The sequence below is a fragment of the Thalia democratica genome, chromosome 9, assembly GCF_965202585.1.
Source record: "Thalia democratica chromosome 9, ktThaDemo2.hap1.1, whole genome shotgun sequence".
NCBI lineage: Eukaryota > Metazoa > Chordata > Thaliacea > Salpida > Salpidae > Thalia > Thalia democratica.
The window spans coordinates 28656154-28680501 of NC_139173.1; the positions used below are offsets into that span (position 1 = coordinate 28656154).

At 24.6% G+C, this 24348-nt stretch overlaps 2 protein-coding genes across 2 annotated transcripts; both read left to right on the forward strand.

Annotated features, from left to right (window-relative positions):
• Positions 1–2979: 2979 nt before the first annotated feature.
• LOC145845164 (ephrin-A5-like) lies at positions 2980–7115 on the forward strand. Its single transcript, XM_082952586.1, has 6 exons — positions 2980–3091; positions 3246–3431; positions 4850–5013; positions 5360–5485; positions 5751–5933; positions 7018–7115. Exons 2-6 carry the CDS (start codon positions 3307–3309, stop codon positions 7113–7115), a joined length of 696 nt encoding a protein of 231 aa, XP_082808712.1. The 5' UTR covers positions 2980–3091; positions 3246–3306.
• Positions 7116–18822: 11707 nt separating this feature from the next.
• On the forward strand, positions 18823–24004 carry LOC145844020 (very long chain fatty acid elongase 6-like). Its single transcript, XM_082951332.1, has 7 exons — positions 18823–18913; positions 19152–19314; positions 20353–20561; positions 20951–21061; positions 21441–21562; positions 22009–22233; positions 23933–24004. The coding sequence occupies exons 1-7, from the start codon at positions 18880–18882 to the stop codon at positions 23996–23998; spliced, it is 930 nt and encodes a 309-aa protein (XP_082807458.1). The 5' UTR covers positions 18823–18879; the 3' UTR covers positions 23999–24004.
• The last annotated feature ends 344 nt before the right edge of the window (positions 24005–24348 follow it).

Genomic DNA, 24348 nt, shown 5'->3' on the forward strand with positions numbered 1-24348 from the left:
ATGTAGTTTTAACTTTATTTAAAAATTTAAAGTGAAGTTATTTTATGTTAAGGAAACTAAAAACTTTTTTATACAACTTATCTTAAATGAAGCATTTTTAAAACATTTTAGATATAAAAGAGATCAATACTTGTTTAGTTTTTTAATAAATTGAGTTTAATTTTAATTTAATCATAAAACTTTACTGACTAATGTTATAGTTTGTTGTTATTATTTTAGTAAAATAACTAACAAATAGATTTTCAAACAACAAACTATATTCTTTTACACTTAAATCATTGCATGAATCTTTTATTTTCATATTCAACTTGTTCTAAACAAATTGAAAAAAAAAAAATTCTGAAGATGCTATGTATTACTTTAAACAAACTAAATATTAGTTTTAGTTTAGTTAACCTAGATTAACTAAAGTTAATAGTTTAACTTTTACGCATACAAAGTTAAAAAATAATCTCAATGCTTGGTTAGCTTCAGTACTAAAAATATTTCTAAGATTTTAATCTTATCTTTACTATAAATATAAATTATTCTATACCATTTATACAGAAAATAGATGTATTTGCTTTTAATGTAAAATTTACAATATCAACTTCAAAATATCTTAGCCTTTGTAAAAAATCTTCTTCTACTGGTTTTACACCAAAAAAAAATTTTGTAGAAAGAATTTTGTTATGGTAACTAGTTAGCTAGCTTAAATATACTTTATACTTTCAGTTCTTCTTATGAAGTACACAAAACGTGCTGACAAAATTACTTTGTTACGTTTTGAGCAGAAGCTAGTATTTATAATTAAAACTGTTGTTTATTTGAGAAAATTTCTTTGTTTACTTTAAATTAAGATAACAAGTATTAGATACAACAAATAAAAAGAAAACAAAATTTTTAAAACTGTTTTTGTTATACGTTTATTCAACAAGTAGCGTTTTAATTGAAAGATGATAACTGTATAACTTATTTTTTTTCTTACATTTCATTTTTTAGATGTTGCAATTTTAATCTTGCAACGAAACGGTTACGATTCAGATATAATCAACCAAGATAATTTACTAGAAAAATAACAACACTTTAAATCATTTTATTGTTTAAATCATTTATAAAATAACCATACAAAACAAATTAAAAAATAATGAAATTCTCCAGTGATAATACAAAAGTAGATGTGATAAAAACTAGAAAAGAAACAATAAGACGTTCTCCTTTCAAAACTTTTATGATTTTCAGCGGCTTTCTCATACTTGAGCCTTCTATCAAAGGGCTTACAAACAAATCCTTGAGTGCCTCGTACGCATTGTGGTTTTGAGAACACGAGGAATTGTTGAAAGTTTCTTGAGACTCTTCAAAAGGGGCGGTTGAGAAAATTTTTCCCGCTTGAAGTTACCTGTAGTCATATACATAACACATATAGTTGATGGTCAAAAAGTTACTTAAAAGTTTGCTTTCTTTTTGTTTTTGTTAGACGGTGTATCTTTGTTTATTAAAATGTTCAAAAATAACTTATCACGAGGTTGTTGAACATATTTGAAACTGACTTTGAAACATATTTATTAAAAAAACATACACTTAAAGTAGAGAAAGTATTGTCTAGTTTTCTATAAAATGTTTTGTTAATTAAATAAATGTAAAGAGTTAGAGTATGTTTAAAACTAGTTTAACATATATGTTAAATTTACTTTTGTTAAAAAAAACTATAATTGTATAATCAATATTTAACTTTATGATTATGAGTAAAACTAATACTTTAAAGTCAAAGGAAACGAAAATTAAAAAATAGTTTATCTGGATTATATTCAAATCTTTCACTTGAATTACATGTTATAAATTCCAATTAACATAGAATGATCAATAAAATCCAATACGCTAAACAAACACAAAAGGTTTAACTTGTTGTTCTCATCATTATTTATACCGTTTTAAAGGCTGATACAATAAAAGAGTGCTAGTATATTATAGATACAATAGCTAGTTGTTAGTAATAATTTTTAATCACATACTTTTCATAAATTTTTGAAATGGTTCATAAAAACTACTATTTAAAAAAAAAATCTTATTAAGTAAAATTAAGTTAAGAAAGAATCAAACTAAATAAAAATTTCTAAAACTTGTTCACTAATTTTGAACTTACATTGAAGATAATAATTTTAAACAAAGTAAAAACACAATCTTAAAAATTAAACTTTTCGATCTTAACTAATATTGAAAGTTCATGTTATTAACCTTCATTTGCGAGGAAAAGTCATAGATAAAATGTTGATAACGACTCTATCTTAATTAAAAAACTGTTTAAAACTTGTTTCGCAGATAACTCAGCATTTTATGATATTTATCATGTTTACATCAAGTTTAAAACATGATTGAATTTATCATGAATGTTTATCTTTCAACTTTAAAAGTTGCTCATGCTCAAGTTTGAACTGCACTTTTTATTTATAGAGAATATTGATATATAAAGTAGCAAAAGAGTTTGACTACTTTGTTTTAAAGAAAGTAAAATTTTACTTATGAAACACCTATAAAATTTAAATTTAAAAATTTTCATGACTTTTAAATGCTTATAATATTACAATGAACTATTCTATAACTTTTAAAATACAGCTTATTCAAAAAACAAATTAAGAAAAAGTTTTTTGTTTTACACTTAGATATATTGTATTAGTTTTTTGGAATTTTCTGTATGACAAATGAATCAAAAAATAAAACTTATAAAAATTAAAAAAAAAAAAATCATAAAAGTAAATTAACATAGAACGATTTTATCAATCACCTCTTTTAACCCAAAACCACTTGTTACACAAAACATACTATTATTTATAAATAGAATAAACAAAGGTTACAATATTGAGTACATACAAATCCATTCAAAGATTTTCAGCAAAACATGTGTTTCTTTAGCGCCACCTATGAGTTTTTTTTCTGAAAAAGAAAAAAATTGCAATGCGTGTTTCACAAATCATATCGTTTATTATCTGGGTTAACTTATCATAAAAGTACAATACTGAAAAGTTTTTTTAAACTTCTGTTTGGTTTTAAAATAGATACTACTTTGCTGATAAAGGCTAGCAGTTTTAGTTGGTATACAAAATCTTTGCAAAAGGTTAAATATTATAGTTATTTTTATTAAAGTTAGATTACTTCTTAATGTTTAGAGACAAGTCTGATAGCAACTTATGTTTTAACATAATCTTATTTATTTGCACAATAATTAAAAACAAAAGACTTTTGTTTAAAGCTAGTTTTGTTTGAAACAGGTATTTATGTTACAAACCAAAGTCAACTTCGTTACTTTATCAAAAGTGAAATGTGAACAAGATGTTTTGCAGAAAAATCATGAACACTGTTACGTCATTATTAGCCATAATTACGTCACTTGGCTACCAGGCTACATCAGACAGAGTTAAGTACGATATTTCGTGGAACCCGAAAATTACTGAAAAGTTCGTTTAATTAAGTTAATATTTATAATTTGGAACTATTGAAACAAAATGTACTCTTATTGATTTTTTTGCCAAAATCTAAAAGTTTTGATTAAAATGCCACTTAATTTTTAAATATGTAATTTTGTTTAAACATGTCTATTGTTATATTTTTTTCACAAAATTTAATTTTGAAGTTTTTAAACACAACATTTATTTTTCTTCTCGTAAAACAACCAAAGTAAATAAAAAACAGAAATAAAGCTAATAAAGATTATTTTGATAAAGTTAAACGTTTTATAAACTTATATGAAGATGAATAAAAGTTTTTAATAAATATATAACAATTTTACAAAAAAAAATTTGTTTAGTAAGATAAAATGAAATCAAACTTATAAAATATAATAATATAAACATTCAAAATGTAAAATTTTAAATTCAACATTTCTATAATAATTTAGTAAAAAAATTTATACTTGAGTTTTTACCAACCTGTTTATCTTATTTTAAAATCAAACTTTACTTATCGATAAAGCGCAATTAATTTATTTATCAATATTTTATTATTTTACTAAAAATAAAGAAAATTATTTTCAGAAATTTTACTCAGTAAACTTGTTATAAAATAATCAAAATATAGTTTTCAGACCATTAGCTGTAGAGTCTATAACAAGTGTTCAATTATTGCTTTTATAAAAAAAAAGGTTCTTATTTCTTTTTTACTTTGTGTTATATTAGTTTTTAGCTTTTTGTCAATTGCTTAAAGATAAATATTGTTAAATGAAAAAAAAAACCTTAAAATAGATAAACAGTACAACTTTAGAGTTTAAAGCTTATTTATTTTAATTTTACATTTCTTTAACTGTATATAAATGGTGGATGTTATTGCAGTTAATACAATTTTAACATACGTTTTTGAAAAGAGGAGCTGCCATTAAATGAATGAAAAACTAAAGGCGCTTAAAATTTTTTTAACAAAATTTCAAAAAAAGTAATTACTTTATAAAAAATGATTTAAACTTTGTATCTGATATATAAATTGCAGCAATTTGCTAAGCAGTCACTTGAATTAGGTGCACAACAACTCAAATCATAATTGTCACGTGTTATTGTGAATTTGTTTTAGATACTTTGCTTCAACTTTTATTACTGCATAATTTTATTAATTAGATTTTCGGAAACAATTTTATTTAAACTGTAAGTTACTTATTAAGATGAGGCCCGTAGTTTTTATGGGAAGAAATTCGAACTGTCATGTAACTACTTGCATGATATCAATATAACAAATATTACTTTTAAAATATGTGATGCAATAATTTGTGTCAAAAGTTTTCAAGTTAATTTTGAATTGTAATTGATTTGTTAAATTTTTTAAATATAACTATTTATTTGGTCTGTTCTTATTCTTCTTATTTTTATATCAAAGTTTTTTCTAACAGACTGTCACCGGGAAGGATATTCCATCATGACGTCACAATCGGAGAATACATGGACGTCATCTGTCCCCAGTATGACGTGGACGAAAGCAAAGACGAAATGATGACGTTTTTAGTTTACAACGTCACGAAGGAAATATTCCACTCGTGTTCGAAGATAACCAACGGTTGGTTGGAATTTTTATTAAAAAAGGTGTTGTTAGATTTAAATTAAGTATTTTTTAAGTTTGTTAAAACTAATAATTTTATTATAAACATTTTCTTGTAAGATAAGCAACGGTGAGTTGAAGTTTGTTTGAAAAAAAAAAACAAAAAATGAAACACTATGAAAATATTGTTGGATATGCAAAAAAAATTTAGTAATGTTTTATAAGAAATGTTAATCTGAAACATTTCTTGTAAATAATCATTGTAATTTTTGCTTTTAATTTTCAATTTTAAAGCTATTAACTAAAATGTTTTAATTATACTTTGAAAAATTCAACTGAACAAAAGGAATTTTTAATTTCATAGAAACAGCGAAAATATTAAGTTGCACACATCCTACGCGCAACACGAAACTGACGATAAAGTTCCAAAGTTTCAGTCCAAATCCGAAAGGCTTCATCTACAAACCGAACTCTTACTATTACCTCATGTGTTCGTTTGTTTAATATAAATACATATCAACCTTAATTAAGTTATATATTATTTTTTATACTTTTAATATTTATTATATTTAAAACAAAATAATCTAGATGTATTCTTAAATTTAAAAGCTAATATATACAAAGACAATTTTAATCGTGATAAAATCTTATAAAAGCATTAAAAAGTGCAACCATGTTTTTGATTGTTTTAAGTATTTAAATATTTTTGATAACTTACTCTAACTTACTGCTCTAATTAATAAAAACTTTTAAAGCCTACCTCAATGATGATAGTGCACGAAATTCGGAACCTAACTGCGAAAACAAAATGAGGATGAAATTGTTCGTGCATCCTGGTAAGCACCAACGTCACCGCGACACTTCAACTACGAGGAGTTTTGTCGTTACAAAAAATTCAATGCAAAATGAACAGACGTCTTCTCATATAAATAATAAAAGTAAGAATTAGTTAGCGTTTAGAATAACGTTTAAGTTTTATCAAGATTTTTGAATACTTTATACCGATGTATGTTTTATAATTAACTTGTGTAAACTAATATGACCAACTTGTAACAGAATCTTTTATGACGAAAAATGTTCATTATACGAAACTATTTATTAAGTTTTACTTCTGGTCTTTAACTAAAAAACATTAAAATAGTGTTATTTGAAAATTGAGTCTTAAAATGTTTTTTGGTGTTGTTGAACAAAGACTAGACTCATTTTAGATTTAATGAAACAATTAAACTATTTACAATGTTAAAAGTTTTAAAAGAAAACTTTATTTAAAAAGATGCTTCAATAACTACTTACAAGTAAAATAAAAGTTTGAAAACAATCTAATAGATTATAAAACATCAAATTTTCAGTTAAATCAAGTTATTGTGAACAAAAAAGAATTAAGTTATTTGTTTATGATGAAAGCTTTTTTAATATCTCATATTATTTTAAATATTTTCAAAACTTTATTTAATATTTACCTTTATTTACCATATTTGATGAAAATTTTTAAACATTGTACAAAGTTAATTTATAAATTAAAGTTTATTTTCTAACTATTAGTAAATGGTTTAACTTAAAAACAGTAAGGTTTTTAAATATTTAAGAAATTTTGTAAAAAACACTTAAAACACTTTCTAAACTATTATTAAAGCTTTTTAAAGCAATTAAAAACTCCTAAAGTGTTTGTTTAAAAATTTACTTTAAGTATTTAAATCTATTGCCAGAATTTTTGTACAATTTTAATCTTTTAAGTATGTTATGCAATGCAACTATACTGTCTCATACATTTAATACAAATTTGTTTAACTTTTATATTTTAAATTTTTATCCGTGAGAACAAAAACTTGTAGGAAAATATCACGAGATAAACTTTATTAAAAAATTAATGTACTGATAAAAGTGTTTCGACAAAACTTCAAAAATTTTTATCAGTAAAAATTTAACTCCTTTTCATAACATTGCATATGCTGCAGTAAAAGAAAGATCATTTAGGGTATAAGTTCAAGTTTAAAAAATAAAAAAAATCATTTTTATTTTTAGATAAAGAAACACCAGTACCTCAGAATTCGTCTTGTAAGTTAATATTTACAAAATTTTTAACGTTTTTTGTTGTTTTAGCATGTATATGTTTATTATAAAACTCATTTCTTTAAATAAATTTTAATAAAAGTTGTTGATAAAAATTATAGATTTAATTTAAGGTCTTAAACAATACTTTATTGAAAATACTGTAACTTTTTAAATAATTAAACAGTGTTTTTTACTATAAATTTCAAAACATTGGTAAATATTTGTTTTATTTTTCACTGCCAACTTTTTATTTTGTTTTGAATTGCTGCTTTTTTATAGTTATTGGAAAATTTCACAATTCGAAAAAGTTTTTAGTAAGCTTTTACAGAAATACTGTCTTATTTACGTTATTACGTGTAACTTACAAAAGTTAATTATTAAGTAATCGTTTAACTTTGTAGTACAATAAAAAAATATTTGCTTAAGAAACACAATAACAAATTTATACACAATAAACTAGCCTCAATGTGGCTTAAATTAAAGGCTAGGCGAGTTAAACATTTTTTTATTAGTTTTGTGAAATAAATCGCCCTTTGTTATCAATATCAAACATTTCTATTGCAACGTATTTTTTATACATGTTTATTTCAAAGAATGTTTTTTATATCTTTTGCTGTATTTTTGAAAATAAAATTTTTAATGTATCCTTTGGTAGCGTTTAAAAGGGTTCTGGTTAGGCTTAGATAACTTTATAAACAAAAACTATAATCTTTATCTTATCTTTTTATGAATTTTTCTTAAACGACTGCATATTAAGTTGTATTTTTATTACGAATATATAGTACTTGATATTATAAAACATTATATAAACATTTTTAAATAGTTATTTTTAAAGTGTTTACTTTGTTTTATTAATAAGCTTAATAAATGTGCTTAAAACAATTCATTCTTTTTAACACAAATCACTAATGAAATCTTCAACGAGTTTCCATAAAAGTATCTCATAGTAAAAACACCGACTTTCTTTTGACAAACAATTTTATTCCAACTTTATCACTGTAAGAACTTCATTAAAAAACTTCATGTTAAAAAGATGAATTTACCGGAAGCATTCAAAACATCTTATTTAAAAGTCTTTAAAAAGTGTCCACTTAAAACTCGTAAGAAGCAGCTGCAGATCCATAAAGTTTGAAGAAGGAAGTTTTTAAACTGAGGGCAAGAAGGCAATTTTTTCGGTAGCTCTTTGTGACTTCATAATAGATTTGTGACGTCATAATGAACTTTCGCGTCACAACATCACGCCACCTCAGAAGCCGTCTGAAAGTTAGTCTGGCTTGTTTGTGAATACAAAAGTTTTTTTTCAAAAGTTTTAAAGGTGCCACTAATAACCGCGTGTCAACATGAAAACAAGTAAGTGATTTTCTGACAGGCTGTCAAGCCTAATCTGATTGTTTGAAATCAAACAGTCCTTGTAATACTTGTTTTACCTATCTTTAAAGTTTTAGCAACTTGTTTTCTTTAAAAGGGATAACACCTCTTTTTTTGTTTGAAACAACTTTTTAGCGCATGCAGAAATTAAAGTTAAGTTATATTTTCATCTTACCGCATTTAAAATAATAACCGATTTTTCGGAAGTTGCTGACTATGTTATTTTTTTTGTTATTACTTTGTTGATTGAATCATAACTTTAAATACTGAAGTTTAAAATAAGTTACTAAACTAGAATGTATAAAAAAAAGCAGAAACTAGATTTTTGTAAAAATAATCATAAGTTTTCAGTTTTAACCTATGCTTTGAACTCCACTCTTATACTTTTTGATAATAAATAAAGAGTTTTTAGGTTTTAGTGTATTACTTAAACAAAAAGCATGTTTTATACAATTAATTTCTTAGTTGTTTATAAGATATCAGTTCAAACAATAATAAAATAATTACCTTTTAAAAGTGAAGGAGATAGAAAAAATCTCACAAAATTCTCAATAAAGTGTACGAAACTTATAAAGCTTATAAGTTAAGTGACTATGGAAATAAGATACAAGTATTAGCATAATTTGACATCAATAGATCTTCTACTTTCACATTTAAATCAGAAATTTAAAATATTTATGCACGACTAAACTAGTACAGTGCTAAAATAAATAGAAGATAGTTAAGGGAAAATGTTTTTTTTGTTTGTAATCCTCCAAATACTTTTTCATGAAGTGAATTGCATCATTCCAGTTTTTAAATTTCTATTAAAACTTTAAAGTTTTAAAGTCAAAAAACTTCAAGATAAGATATTTTGCTTCTAGTAAAGGTAGATTACTTGCAGCTTTGTTATAAAATTTTATTAATGAAGTTACAAAACTAGTTTTAAATAGTATAACAAAACAAAATAACCAAAACAACTTGAAAAGAATACAATATTTAACTTAAATATTGAAATTAAACAACACTGAACAATAATAATACACTCGAATTATATGTATATTTATTTTGATACTCTTACAATAAGTCTAAACAAACCGAGTACACACATTTACAAAACGATGTTTTAGTGTCTTAGAACTTATAATTTTTTTGTAATAAATTCTATATTTTTATCTTTTTTTAGCTTATTAAGTACACAAAGTGTAACAAATTAAAGAATAGGTTTTGTTATTACTTGATTTAGTACAAATATTTAAAAGAGTGCTATTTAAATACCTGTAGACAAACCAACTACCGTAACATTTACAACTTTATACTAAAACTTGTTTTACAACAAACTTGTAGTTTTTAGTTTTACCAAACAGAAGTTTATTTTGTAGAATGTAAAAAGTTTAAGAAGTAGTAAATAAAAACGTTTGATGAAGCCAATACACAGAAGTAAGCTACTTATAAAAAGTTTATAGCTTAAAACGTTTTCCTCTGTTTAGTTTAAAAAAATATTTTTATCTCAAGTAATGTACGTAGATACGTTTTAATACAATGGATTTTCTAAAGCTTAATAAAAAAATGTTATTATCACGACTTTCTTTTGAACATAGTTTGACTAAATAAACTAAGTTTCTTTTATCACAAAACACAATAGAGTTTTCGTTTAGTCCATTGTCAAGTTTAAGCTTATGTTAGCTACATAATGAATTATAAAAACAGTCAATCTTTTAAAATGTTTTCAAAACTATGCTTAAAGCTGTTATGTAAATTTGTAACTTACGATAAGGTACTTAAAGTTACGATACAAGGAATTTATTTTTTTTACTGTAAAAAAGCTTCGGAAGTTATTAAAAACATGTATTAATATATCAGCTTTTGTTTTACTATTAAATTAAATTTAGATTTCTGTAAATGTTCTAGGACCAAATATTTTGGTGTCTTTTTTTTTGTCGTTTAATAAAATATAAACTATAACTTTACCTAACACCACAAAATTTCAAAGTCTTGTGATTTTATGGGTAATTATTAATTTTTTACGTTTGTAAATATAACGTTTTAAATTGCAATATGTTTAACAACTTTTTTTTATTAAGTAGTTACCAACTTTATACTAATAATTCTTTTAACATGCTAGAAGTTATTTGATTTTAAAACTTTTAATTTATCTTTTATTATATTAGGGGCACTTCATCACTTAAATGATCGTAGTTTCCGTTCGAAATCTTAGACTTGATGTTTTCATATAATAAGGTGCGAAGAAGCTTGTTTTAAGTCCTCACTGTTTGTTGTAATGAACAGAAGTCATTCATGTCAATGTTGAAAAGTTTTGAACAATTAAACAATTAATAAAGCAATATATTTATTGTCACACCCTTATTTAAAATGAACTTCAATGCGTTTGTTCGTTGTTTTTTGTAGGTGGTCGTTTAAATAAAACTTAAACTACTCATAAATTTTTATTATTCTTGTGACTAACCAGTGTTTGGGTGGTCGGAGATACATCGAACAAACAACAAAAAAGCTGTATATTCATCTTTCAAACTTAAATGCAAACGTTTTACTGTTTTAAAGCATCGAAAACTTGTGATAAAACTGTTAACATTTTTATATATCGTTAAGATGTAACTGAATATGTTTGCACGACGATAATTTTCTTTGAAAACCAAAGCATGTTCTTATTTTTTAATCAATATTATGAAAATTGTGGTGGTGTTAAAATATTATTAAAATCTACGTAAAAACATTAAAAACGTATAGCTTGCAACTATAACTCATAGAATTGGTAACAATTACTCTACTTACAGTCTAATTAGTCAATAAATTAAAATATACAGAAAATTCTTTGAAAGTTAATCAAAAGGTTAGTTATTTTTGGTACCTTAAAAGTTATGATATCATTTAAAGACAGCTTTAAGTAAGAGCTTAACTTGTCTAACTACAGATTGTCTACCTATAAAGTTATACTTCTGTAACTATAAAAGAAAGAAAAAGTATACAAAACGAATTTATACAAATGTCTAAAACATTTAACACAGTTAACAATAGTCAGTATGCTGTTATTCCACCCATTCTTAATTCTAATAATCTTCTGAGCTGTTTATTTGTTCTACAAAAGGCTCCTATATTACGCATTATTTAAACATTGTAGGTATAATGTTTAGTTAGACTTAAACTACTACTTATCGTTCGAGAATAGTTACGAAAAATAGGTCGTTGAAACTTTTTCTAAATTAAATTGAACTTAAACCAAATTCGAACGTACTTTAGATGCTTACAATTTATTTTGACAGACAGTTTCTTGAACCTTCTTATAACAAACTGTTTCATATATAAAAGTATATATGTTTGCAACATTGGAGTTTTTTTTCACCATACCCGGGGTTACGATTATATATAGTTCCAACTAGATACAAACTATTAAAATATAATTTCGTCTATTTAACTTTTGCTTGTTGATAGTGTACAACAAAATTAAAAAAATAGAGTGTTTTGTAAAATACCATAGTGTAAACTTTACTAACTATAATTGATTGAGAAAATTTTTGTAGTTTAACATTAAATGTCGATATTTAAGTAAAGTTATAATATTTTTAGTTATGCCACCCAATAGTATTCTTAACTCTTGTAGCTTCGGTTTTTAATATGTTTACTCTGCTTAATTTAATGAAAAGTGTTATTTTTAATCACTAGGTAATAATTCTTTCAAATTATGCTTTTGCAATGTTCTATATATGCAACTATTTTAAAATTCATAGCTTAAACTATATACATTTTATTCATTTTGTTTTGTTTCTTTATACTAGGTAGGATAAACATTTAAGTAAGAATTTAAACATCAATATTATTGCTTACAAAATTTAAAAATTTAAAGTTATACTATTTGGAGATTTGCATGAACTTTAAAAAGCTGTATTTTATTTAATTTCCTAAACGATAAACATACTTCAAAGTTAAGTTTAAACTTATTACTAAAAAATTAGCATAAAAACTGTCGTTTAAGTAAATGTAACCCTAGATATAGAAGGGTTAAGTTTGTTATGTTAAAACAAAATTAAAATTTTGGTGTATAAAAGAGCATAATTCTAACATGATTTCCCTAAATCAACGATTAATATGTTGGGGTAAATTTACCCTTGGGGTAGATTTTCTTTATTTCAAGTTATGTAAGTTAATAATTGTTAATTGTCTTTTGAATTTATACGTTAGTATTAAACTGTATTTTTTTTGATTAAAAAAACTTTTTAAATTTGACGATTTTTTACCGTTGATGTGCATAAAGTTCAAAATTTTAACTTTGTTCCTCAAAATTGAACACTACTTTGTTTATAGGGGGTAAATTTAGTAACTAGATTCCAAAAAAGAGATAAAACATAAAAAACAGGTTTAAGAACCGCTGCCCTAAATGATAACATAAATAGATACAAAATGTATAAGATAAATAAACTTAAGGATACAACTTAATGTGCACTAATGGGGATTGGCTAATGAACAACTTTTTTTTTCTAGAACTGCCTAAAGTTAAACTCTTCCCTGCTAAGTGTTTTGAACGATTTATTCTATATAAATCTACTATGGTTTGTTTGTCAACTTGACATATATAATGCGTTTTCTTAATTGGATATGTAGATGTTTATTGCTGTTTAATCTTAACATATTTTGGGATTGTCTAAGTGACGAGCAAGCGAAACAGCAAACCTTTATCAGCAAAATTCAAACAAATATCAATTATAATATTGTTTGTACTTTAATAAAATACCTGTATTTTATAAAACAAAAATACAAAAACACAAAAAAATTGTGCGGTGGTTTTGAGTATAGATGAGCAACTATATACGTCTTGTCCTTGTTTTGACGTCTTGTCTTTTCCTTGACAAGACATAAAAAGGTATCCGTGGTGTACGACTCGATAACCGAAAGATTTTTATGTGCACCAGGTCCTAGGACTAAACATTTTTAGCGTGTTTTTGTCGTTCAATAAACTGTATAATATATATAATATAATATAAATACACTTTTAAGTGATTTTTTGCAACTAATTGATTAATCATTCTCGTTTTTACATTGATTTAATCACTTGTTAGCGTTACTAGCGGAAACTTAGAAATAAAATATTTTAGTATGATAAGAGAAAAAAAATGTTTTTGTTCCTTTATATATTTTTTAGAATTAAAGTAGGATTCTAAATCTGTATTTCGTTAAAAAACATATTTTTATATTAAAAAACAAAGAAATGTCGAACACAAAAGAAAATGCATTTAGTTTAGATATATTACATTGTGAAAATTGGGTTCTGTTCATTTTTAAAGAGTTTTCGCTTACATTATACTTATAATGACAACTAAATAATTTTTATTGAGATAAGTTTAAACAATTAAGCTCAGGATAAACCTCATATTCTCATGAACTTAAGAACAAACCTTCGAGTCTAACTTCCTTTGTACAAAAATAAAAATGTAAGCGAAACAGTTGAAGCTTGGTTTGGTTACTCATAGTACACTTCAAAACTATGATTTATTTAAAATATACAAGAGTTTTCTACGAACCTGAACAAAATGTACTACTTAGTTTAAACTTAAACTTACTTAAGTTTAATGTCTAATCATGTGTTTTTATATTAAAAAGATAATTAATTTTAAAAAGCGGTAGAACAAGCAGTTTTAAATTTTTTAATAGTTTTGCGTTTTATAATTAACTATTACTCGACATTTCTTAGAAAATAACATTTTAAAGCTTTCCGATTTCTATCTTTGTTTGTTGTCAAAGTTTATTTTAGCTTTGAAAAACGAAAATTGCTCATAACTCTAGTTAGTTTTTTTTCCATTATTGTGTAAAAAACGTAGTCACGTTGTAAGAAGTAAGAACATGTTGTTAAACTTCGTTAAATAAATGAATTAAATAAACTTTTAAGATTAAAATTATATGTATTACGTATAGAATTTAATCTTTCAATTAAAAAAAAAAACATTTTAATTTAAACACGTGTAAAATTAAACAAACACTGTAAAACTAATATTAATTTAATAATCAACAATAACTTTTTGTAAGTATTGTAGTTTTGTGAGTTCTAACTAAAATTACTTATAAAAATTTGAATCATTTAACCTTTTTTTTTACTACTTAGTAGAAATATAACTTATTTGTTACTTAGTCGTACATTTATTCACTTTTTATATAAAAAGACATTAATTTGTTAAAATTTGAAATAAACTGTTAATTGGTTTAAACTTTTTTTTTATATTAATGAATTTTAGAATTTGAAACTAATTATCTTAATAAAACCAGAAGACTGTTTATTTTAAAATAAAATAACCAACAATGATAATATTTGTTTAGCTTTATCAAAACTGAATTGCTTTTATGTTTTTGTGCTTGGAAATACTGTTACATAAATGTTGTTTTTAAAATTAAGAGACAAACCATTCCTTGTTTTGAAAACAGAAACGCTTAAAAATTATACTATAGTTTTTTTATAACCTTTTTATGAAAAAAAAGTAACATGCTTTAATTATTTTGTAATTGCAGACAGTATATAAAAAGTAGACGTTTGCTGTCTTACTTATTATGTACTTTAAATATACGTTTTTTATCTTATTGCTAGAGTTTAGTTATTGTCTAATAGTTAACTTGTGACAAAATTCGCTTTAAAGATTTAATGCTTGTATTATTCAAATTTTTTTCCAGTGAAGTTTTTTCAAAACAAAAACTAAACAGTTTATATATTTCAAACATAAAATTTTTTCATAAATTAAATTTAAATACATTTGCTAAAAACTAAGTTTTGGTTTTGTTTTAAATTTTAACTTAAAACTACTTGAAGGTACATTAAATAATTAAATGAAACAAAACTTTTTTTTAAATAACCACTTAAATACTTTATGGTATGAGGACAACTTTTAACATAAATAAAAAGAATGGTTAGTGTGGATTTTTTAGGTAAACTTGATAATGTTGAATATTTAAGACATGACATAAATTTATATGACCAGAAATTGTATATACGGCAAACAATTTCACAAAACAATAAAATTTTTATTTTAAATTTTAATTTTTTTTTTATCTTTTTAAGATATTACATCTTATAATTTTATTACATTGAAAAAGTTTTTTTTTTAATTTTTGTATTTAAGTTCTATAAAATGAATCAAAAACCTTTTTACTTTAGTTTTATTTAAATTAAAAAAAACGGTGTAGAAAAATAAATAATTAAAAAATACTCGTTTACTTGCACGTGTAAAATGTGCACAAGTATTACAAAATCAAAGATTATTGATTTAATTAAATTTATGTTTTCAAAAAGTTAAAATTCTAATGAAGAACAAAGTATTGACAATATGTTTACTATTTTTATCTGATTGGTTATGTATCAATTTTTGTCTTATTGATTTAGTCTTAATTTGCATACAGTCGAAATTTTACCTTGTCAAGTATATTTTTAAGGTTCTTTAGCTAAAATTTTATTGATATTTTATACTTGAAAAAATTTTAAATGTCAATATTTTAAAGTAAAAACATCTTATAAAGTTTAAATAAGTTTTTTTTAAATAAGAAGTTTGAAAAGTTCCAGCTTTGAAAAGTTTGTTTGTTTATTAGTCGCAAATTACACTTATGTATTTAAGTTTTTTTCGAATTAATTAAACAATTAGTTATATTAACTCAACATTTTAGATGTAAGTTTTTAAAGTTATACTCTTGTATTTTTCGGCGAAAGCATCGGCGAAAGTCTACAGAGCCTAAGTCTAGACTTTCTTATGCCGTGAGACAAGCTCAAGTTAACATAAGGTTTGATCATACGAGTTCGATCATCAGACTAAACGCTTGTGATCTGATTATCGAATTGGTATGATTAAATCTTGTCTTTGTATTTCTATATATTGTTTTCTAAATAAAACTTGTGATAAGTAAAGTACTTAGTTGTAGAAATGTGATAAAAAATATTTATTGTGCCTTCACTTAAAAAAATAAGGCGTAAAAATATATCTGTAAGAAACTTGTAAATTATAGGTTTAGTATATTAAAATATCTTTATACCTTACTCGTGGTGTAATCATTTGACATAATAATAGAAATTTATTTGTTTTACAAACTTACTTTTAATCTATTTTCTGTAGAGATTTAACGCAATGTTTAATTTAGTGTGTACCTAATACTTTTTTAAATATGTAAAGCATTTTAATCACCAACCTATTATACCTTAATACTTAAAATGTGTCTTATTTTATCACATAATGTAACTCTAGTAGTTGCAAACAAAGTATTCAAATTATAGGGTCGCAATAGAATAGTGTCTTCATACGCTATATATATGTAATTATTCGATTAGAAAATAAAGTATACTTTATTTAAAAACCTAGTTTTTATTGCTTATGTGAATCGTTAATAGATAATATTTATACTTATCAAATTAAACTTTGTGTAAAAGTAGACTTTGAAAAATCTTAAAACAGCATTTGTTATCATCAAAAAAACTAAACATCTAAAAAGTGTCACTAAATTATGTAAACAATAGTTTTGTTATAAACAAAAGTAAGTAATACAAAAAAAATTTAAACTAGTTTTTTTTAATAAGTTTAAATATTTTTCAATAGATCTAATATTTTAATAGAGTTTTTAAGTCGAAGTTTATAAATTATCTAAAAAACTACAACTTAGTTGTATTAAAGGTTGTTACTATATTTAAGAAAACAAACTAAGATTTGCAAAAGGAAGTTTAATAACTAAGCATCATTAAAACATAGTTCTAAATATTTTTTTGAAATAAGTTATGTTGTTGATTTTTTAATTTTAAACGTTTTACTTACTTATCTATATAAATATAGTTAGAAAAAGGATAGAAGTCTCATTATAGAACAATTTAATGCTTTGTGCTTAGTTATTATTATAAATATTGTTCTTTATTTTTAAGATTAACAATACAGTTTTACTATTTGTATTTGTAAATTAATTTTGTAATATTACTGAAACAAGAGGATTTATTATAGTTAATCTTTTATTAAGTTCTTCTTATATACAGTCACAAAAACACGCAATTTAACTAGTTTAAAACACGCGATTTTCACGTTTTTTGCATAAAAAGAATTTATTTACAAAAATCCTGTAAACAAAACAAACTTTTTCCAATCAAAAACGCGAATAACAGTAAACATATTTCCCGGCAACGTTGTTCATCTCTATTAAGACAAAAGCGTCTGTTTAAAATAAACCAATCAAATATTTAGTTTTGATAAACTTAACTATCAAACAGCAGTTATTAAAAATGTTTTTATGTTTGCATATTCCCGAAAAAAAATGCGTAAATAATTACAAGCAGTATTTGTTTGTTTATAATATTTCAAATTATCACTAGAAAACAGTGTTTGTTTGTCTATTAAAAATTTAAATTATCACTAGAAAGCGCAGTGTACTCAAAAGCGCTTATAAAAGCAGTGAGAAGCCTTTTTATTCATTTCATTTTTAAAGCCTTACACACACAGCGAAAAGGAAGGAGAATTTTTCTCACTACACACCGAGAGTGAATGCTGCCCACTACTATTATAGTTTTTTTACTGCCGGTTCATTCACAGCTTTTTGTTTTATTAGCAGCTTTCACTGCAGTTTAGACAACTTGCCAACAGTTTATTTTTGTGTGAAGCAGATAGTAAATTTTATTTGTAAATTTAAAAAAAGCTAGTGTGTTACTACATGTTCTATTGTTACGGTATATGTTAGAATGTTCGAATAAAATAACAATTACTTTGTATGGTTCATAGATTTTAAACTTTATTTGTAGGTTTTAATAAGGTTTATAAACTGTATTTAAACTTTTGAATTGACATAGATGTATGTTTAGTTATTATAAACTTTTCTTACATTTATATGTTGTATTTAGGCTTGTAGTGTTAAATAAAGTTTTTTTTACTTTTTGTTGTTAATGCTATATGAATCTTAATTTGTTTTTTTATTTTTTTGGTAGAAATTCTATCTTATTTTCAAATTAATTTAAGACACATTTGTAAGTTGTTAAGCTACGTTTAATAAAAAGTAAGTTGTTATATAAACTTTTAAACACACACCTTTTTGAAAGTTTTAGCTTTAGTTCGAGCAGTTTTAATGTAAAACTTGTTATACTACGAGTTGTAGATTGAACGTTATTTTATAAAACATTAAAAATTAAACTACAAAGTAGAAAAACTAAATTACTTTTTTTATTGTTTACTCAAGCTTTGTTTATAGTTACTAAGAAAAAGTGTAAGAAGATCACAGTTCATTTGTGCTTGTCATGGTTCATACGCTATGTTTGTTTAACTTTTCACAGTGAAAGCTTCTTTACTGTTCTTTAAATTGTCTTTAAACAAAACACGTTTTAAATAAAATATATAGTATAAAATAATAACTATAAAATAAAAACTTATTTTTATAAAACAATGACAAAATAAATTTTAATTTTAGCAATAATTTACAGGTATTTATTTATATTGAACTTATTTTACATATAGAAAGCGTTTTAGCAAAACTATCATGAACTCTTCATTAAAGCATTTTAAATTTCCAGGTATGAACTTGCACTAATAAGGTTACTTAGTTGATTAAGAAATGCACTTTTTTTTATCATTTAGCAAATAAAATTTTAAACATTATGCTAAATAAGTAAAACGCTTTATTTATTGTAAAAGAGTTTAAGTGTTTTTATATCACTTAATTAATACTGAGTAAAGTAAAACCAACCTACTCGTAAAAAACTTTATTGTATTTTTTCATAACAAATTATAAAACTCTATAAAAAATTTCAGATGCCGGTATTCCCCACGAGTGGGAGTACAAATTTGAGAGCACGATAAACAGCCCCGACTTGTCGTCGTGGTTCCAGTACAACTTCAACTGGAGTTTGTACTCTGCACTCATGTATGTGCTGGCCGTATTTGTGGGACAGAAGTACATGGAAAAGAAAACAAAGTATTTTATATATTAATAATAATAATATTATTAGTATAACTTAATACCAATAGAAAATAATAAATGCAAACAGTATATTTGTTTGCATTTATCTTAAATTGTGTAGTTCATAATTAATAATTTTAGTTAACATTGTTTTATTTAAACATAAACTTTTTTTTAAGTGTTTTAAGTTTAAATTACTGTTTTATTACTTATATCCACTCATTTGAAACATACTTAGTATGCACAAAAAAAACTTTAAAAGATAAGAAAAACCAGTGTTATAATGGCTCTAGTTTGTAAGTGGAGCACATTGTGCTTAATTATTCATAAAAGTCGCTCATTTCTCCATACACTTGAGAACTTAGCACAAGCTTCCTCAAACGTTGTTTAACAACGCTCAATTATCTTTTTGCTTTTTGAAAAGTTAAAAAAACACCTTAATAAAACTTTTTTTTAGTTTTTAAAAGTCATAAAAGTACCATAAAAAACCTCAAAACTTCAGTTTCACTTTTTACCCATAAAATATTTCAGCTTATGTTCTTACAAAATTAAATAAAAATTATAAATACGACTTGAAATAAAATTTTGTAAAACTGTGCGTTTTAAAACATACTACAAAAATTAAACCAAAACTTTACAGTTCCTTTAAGAATATACAATGATTATAAATGTAACTTTTTAAATAAAATACTTATGAAAGTAATTTTGGAAAAGTTTATTGAACCATAAAACCATCTTGATGAATTTACCAGAACATGACAAAAATAATTTGTAATACTAAATAGAACAAATTTTTTGGTAGAATAAGTAAAAATAGATGTTTACAGTTTTTAATATTTCTTTTAAACTGTTGGATATGCAAAAACTTAAATTAACCTCTCCAACCAGGTTCGAACTACGGAGGCGGTTACACCTTTACATATTTTCTTATCAACTTATTTGTTATATACATTTGTACAGTTATAGCATAATAAACTAAACTTCTGAAAGGACATCTAAAGTTTCAACAATCTCAAAAAATAGAATTGTAATTTAACTGCAACAACCAATCAGGTTCGAGTTACGGAAACCAATGATGATCTGGAGCCTGATCCTGGCAATGTTCAGCATCTTCGGATGTGTCAGGTTGATCACCATCTTCGCCCATTTGTACAACTCCGATGGGGTCCGAGGGGTCATCTGCACTCCGAACTTTCAGACCAGGGGACCCATTATCAGGTTTTGGGGCCCGCTGTTCATCATCAGCAAAGTTGTTGAGTTTGGTGAGTTAAAAAAAAATATATTCTAAAATATAGCTGAACTAATATTAGCAAAGCTAAACAACTTTTTAATTTCAAATCAATAAAATAAAATTGTTGTTTTTTTATTTTGTTAGTTGTAAACTTGATATCTACATGAACTTTACATTTAATTTTCAACTTTTCTTGAGCTCGATAAAATAATCAACTGCCATGCTAACATAATTAATAAAAACATTTCGTGAAGTGATTGATTAAAATTTCAAGTAATTTTTTTTGTACGTAACTTTTATCAACATTTTTGCATTATTTTTTTTGAAAAACAAGTGTAGTTAACAAGCAAATTAAGTCATTTGTTTGTACATTAAGATAATTTCATTTACCGACGATTGTTTAAAACATTATTGTCACAGTTGACACGATGTTCATAGTTCTGAGGAAACAGAGGCTGATATTTCTTCACTGGTACCACCACGCCACAGTCAGCGTTTACTGTTGGTGGATGTACGGAGAACAATTACCCGGTTTGTTGAATGTTTTTTGTTAAAGTTTAGTAGCTTTGTAAAAGTTAGCTGTAAATCAAGGTTTGCTACATAAAAATGGATATAAGGACTAACTCTTAAAACTATCTTCGGTTCATGGTTTTTGAAAATAATTTTTCTTTAGTTTTTCAAAGCTTAAAAATAATACATCTACCTTTTAATGATTAAGCAAACGTCTATCTAAAAGCGTTAAAAAAACTATACATAGTAGTACTAATTTTTCATTCAAGTAAGTTTCGTTATCATTCTATGAAACTAAAAGACGCTGATGCTACATGATGTTTAAAAAAGTACAAAAAACTTATGAAAAGCGTTTTACTAATTTTCAAAAACATAAATACTTACTATAGTTTTTCCATAGGCGGAGTGGTGTTTATGACGGTAAATATTTTCGTCCACTCTGTGATGTACACTTACTACGCGTTGAGAGCGGCGGGTGTAAGAATTCCTAAGAAAATTGCCGTTTCCATCACTTCAATACAGGTAGAAAGTAATTCAATTGTTTATAATTTTTTTGTTATTATTTAAAAAATGATAGTTTTACTCGTAATGAGTGCAATCAGTTGCGACTAAAATTTTGTTTTTATGTTAAAAGGAGTACAACGGTTGTGTAAATGTTTTATGGGAAGTGTTGTTGCTTCTCCTGAAGTTGCTAAATCAGCAAAAACACAATCAGTTTAATTCTCATACAACGTAAAAATAAATAAATCTTTGTTTATTTCTAATGAACTTGATTCAAAATGTTTTGTTTATTTTAAAATGATGCTTTCGTTTTTATTAAGACAGAGCTTTAAAATTTAACTTAATAAAATGTTGCACAAATTACAATGATAAGTAAACCCATGAAATTTAAAAACAAAATTGCCGAAGACTAAGGAAACAGAAATTGACTTATTATTTATCGGTGACAATATTTTTTTTATCGCCAGATAGTGCAAATGGTGGTCGGGTCGGTCACCATGTACCTGGTCCACCTGTGGATGAACGACCAGGACTGCCGGTCCAACAAGACCCACATCTTCATGGGCACGGCCATGTACCTTTCGTACTTTGTGCTGTTCGTGGACTTCTTCGTGAAAGCCTACATGAAGAAGCGGTGCTCGGCAGCAGCAGCTAGCGGAAAAAGTGTTTCCGAAGATGCGAAGACTGAGAAAGTTAGTTTGACTGTTATGTAACCGCAGACATAAGTTTGATACTTAAATTTGTGGTTTAAGATTTAAACTTATAGCTCATAAGTTTTTTAATGAAGCTGTATAAAGACAGTTTATTATACTAAAAACTTTGAGTAACTTATTAGTTCAGAGTTGTTTAAACTACAAAAAAAAGTACATACTTATTTTTTTACGCTGTAAGATTAAATATCTTCAGATTAATAACTCAAAATACTTAAAAAAACTATACTAACTTTTATAGCAAAAAATAAACTTATTAAAGTTAAAGGCAAGTAAGAAGAAATGAAAACTTTTGCAAAACTTTTTGTTCAAACAAATATCCTTCTATAAGTAAAGTAGATTATGAGCATAAATAAAGCGCTTATGGACAACTAAAAAATTAAAACTTTTATTGTTGTAACAATAATTTATCAACTATTATTCTACCGTAAATTTTTTAGTTAAAGTTACCTAAATTTAAATTCTCAGTCTAATTACAAGTTTGTGGTAGTTATTTTCAGCCATGTTTACTTTGTTTCATAGAGCCGGTATTACAATAAAACAAATGTTTGTTTTACATAATGTTGGTTTACAAGTAACAACTTTTTATGATAAATGTAAATTTTTTAAAAACAAAATTTGTTCGAAAATAAAAGAGTTATGATAAATCTTGCATAATGTTTTTGATCTTTGATCTCTAAATAACACGAAACATCATTAAAGCTTTTTTCGAGAAATAAAAACAAGGTGAGCTAAATTAAGTATTTAAAAATTCTACTTAAAGCGTTCTATTTTATAACAAAAGACTACTATAACTGTATGCTCATAATTTTATAAATTTTTCAAACTTACAAATACAACAATTATTGGCTTTATTCAAATTAAAAGGTTGTATGATGAAAAAAAAAATTATAGGTATGAAATAATGAAAGTTTTTTTTCGAATTTTTTAAATATTTTTGGCATGTTTGTGAACAAATTAAGACAAAGTTAATAAGTTACGGGAATGTTTGTATCGGCCTCTGATCTGTTTTCCACTAATAGTTAACAGTGTTTGCGTTTATTTGTTTACAGTGTAAGTTATATTCGTAAACAAAGCTCATTTTTGATAATTAAATTACTTACGATAACAGTCAAGGCTATATTATTCATAAAGTATTAGTCGTGAGTGTAAATAGAAAATACATTACTTTATGTGTAATGTTACATATGCTGACGTAATAATGAACAATAGCTTAAATTACTAAAAACAAACTTAAAATTTAAAAATAAATAACTAATTTTAAATACTTTTAAGACATATTTATAACTAATTAGTAATTGAAACACAAAACCAAAATGCATAAAACTAAAAAATATTATAAAACAGAACTATTTAAACTTATCTATTTATAAAAAGTTTTGCTATTTAATGAAAACATACTGAAGAAAGTATAAGACTGAAAGTTTCTACAATTAATATACTTTAAAGGTTTCTGTACCTATCTTAACAACTAAGTGCTGTAAAAATTAACAAAGCTTAAGAACCATTTCAAAGTACAAGTAATAAAAAATATTATCTTTATTTTGTTATTTATATAAGAAGAGAACTTTAAATTGTTGTTTACAACAAAAATTTTTATATTTTGTAAAAATTTCAAATTAAGTATTATTAAAACTTTAAACTTTTGTTTGTTTTTGTTAACAGCTATTATTATTTTTAGTTACAACACGAAGTAAACTCAAACACAACGTTAGTTAGGCGAAAGATGAAGCAACAAAACTCATAAAGCCGCACATTTTTACTTTTCTGTATTTATTACAATTTGTTTTTAAATGTCATTTTGCTCTATTTGGTTTTGAAAACAAAGTTTTAAAGTTTACACGTCTTTAACTTTTGTTAATTTAAACGTACAGGGAGACGCTAGTTTTTGGCAGATTAAAGTTCACAATAAACGGATTATCTCAATCTTACAAACTAAATCGTACTTTTTAATCATTTGAAACATGCACGAGCTTGCAATTTGTTTTTTAACCGTTTGTTGATGCAATACTTTATATTGTGCTACACTGTTTAGTTTTTTTTTTTGATTTTGATTTATACATTTCAATTTATACTTAAATGACTTTCTACATTTGT

Coding starts and splice junctions, on each gene's coding strand:
- LOC145845164 (XM_082952586.1), top strand. CDS start 3,307: ATGTTTTGCAGAAAAATCATGAACACTGTTACGTCATTATTAGCCATA. Junction 3,432..4,849: donor AACCCGAAAATTACTGAAAA/GTTCGTTTAATT, acceptor TTTTTCTAACAG/ACTGTCACCGGGAAGGATAT. Junction 5,014..5,359: donor GTGTTCGAAGATAACCAACG/GTTGGTTGGAAT, acceptor TTAATTTCATAG/AAACAGCGAAAATATTAAGT.
- LOC145844020 (XM_082951332.1), top strand. CDS start 18,880: ATGAACTCTTCATTAAAGCATTTTAAATTTCCAG. Junction 19,315..20,352: donor TACATGGAAAAGAAAACAAA/GTATTTTATATA, acceptor ACAACCAATCAG/GTTCGAGTTACGGAAACCAA. Junction 21,563..22,008: donor TTTCCATCACTTCAATACAG/GTAGAAAGTAAT, acceptor TTTTATCGCCAG/ATAGTGCAAATGGTGGTCGG.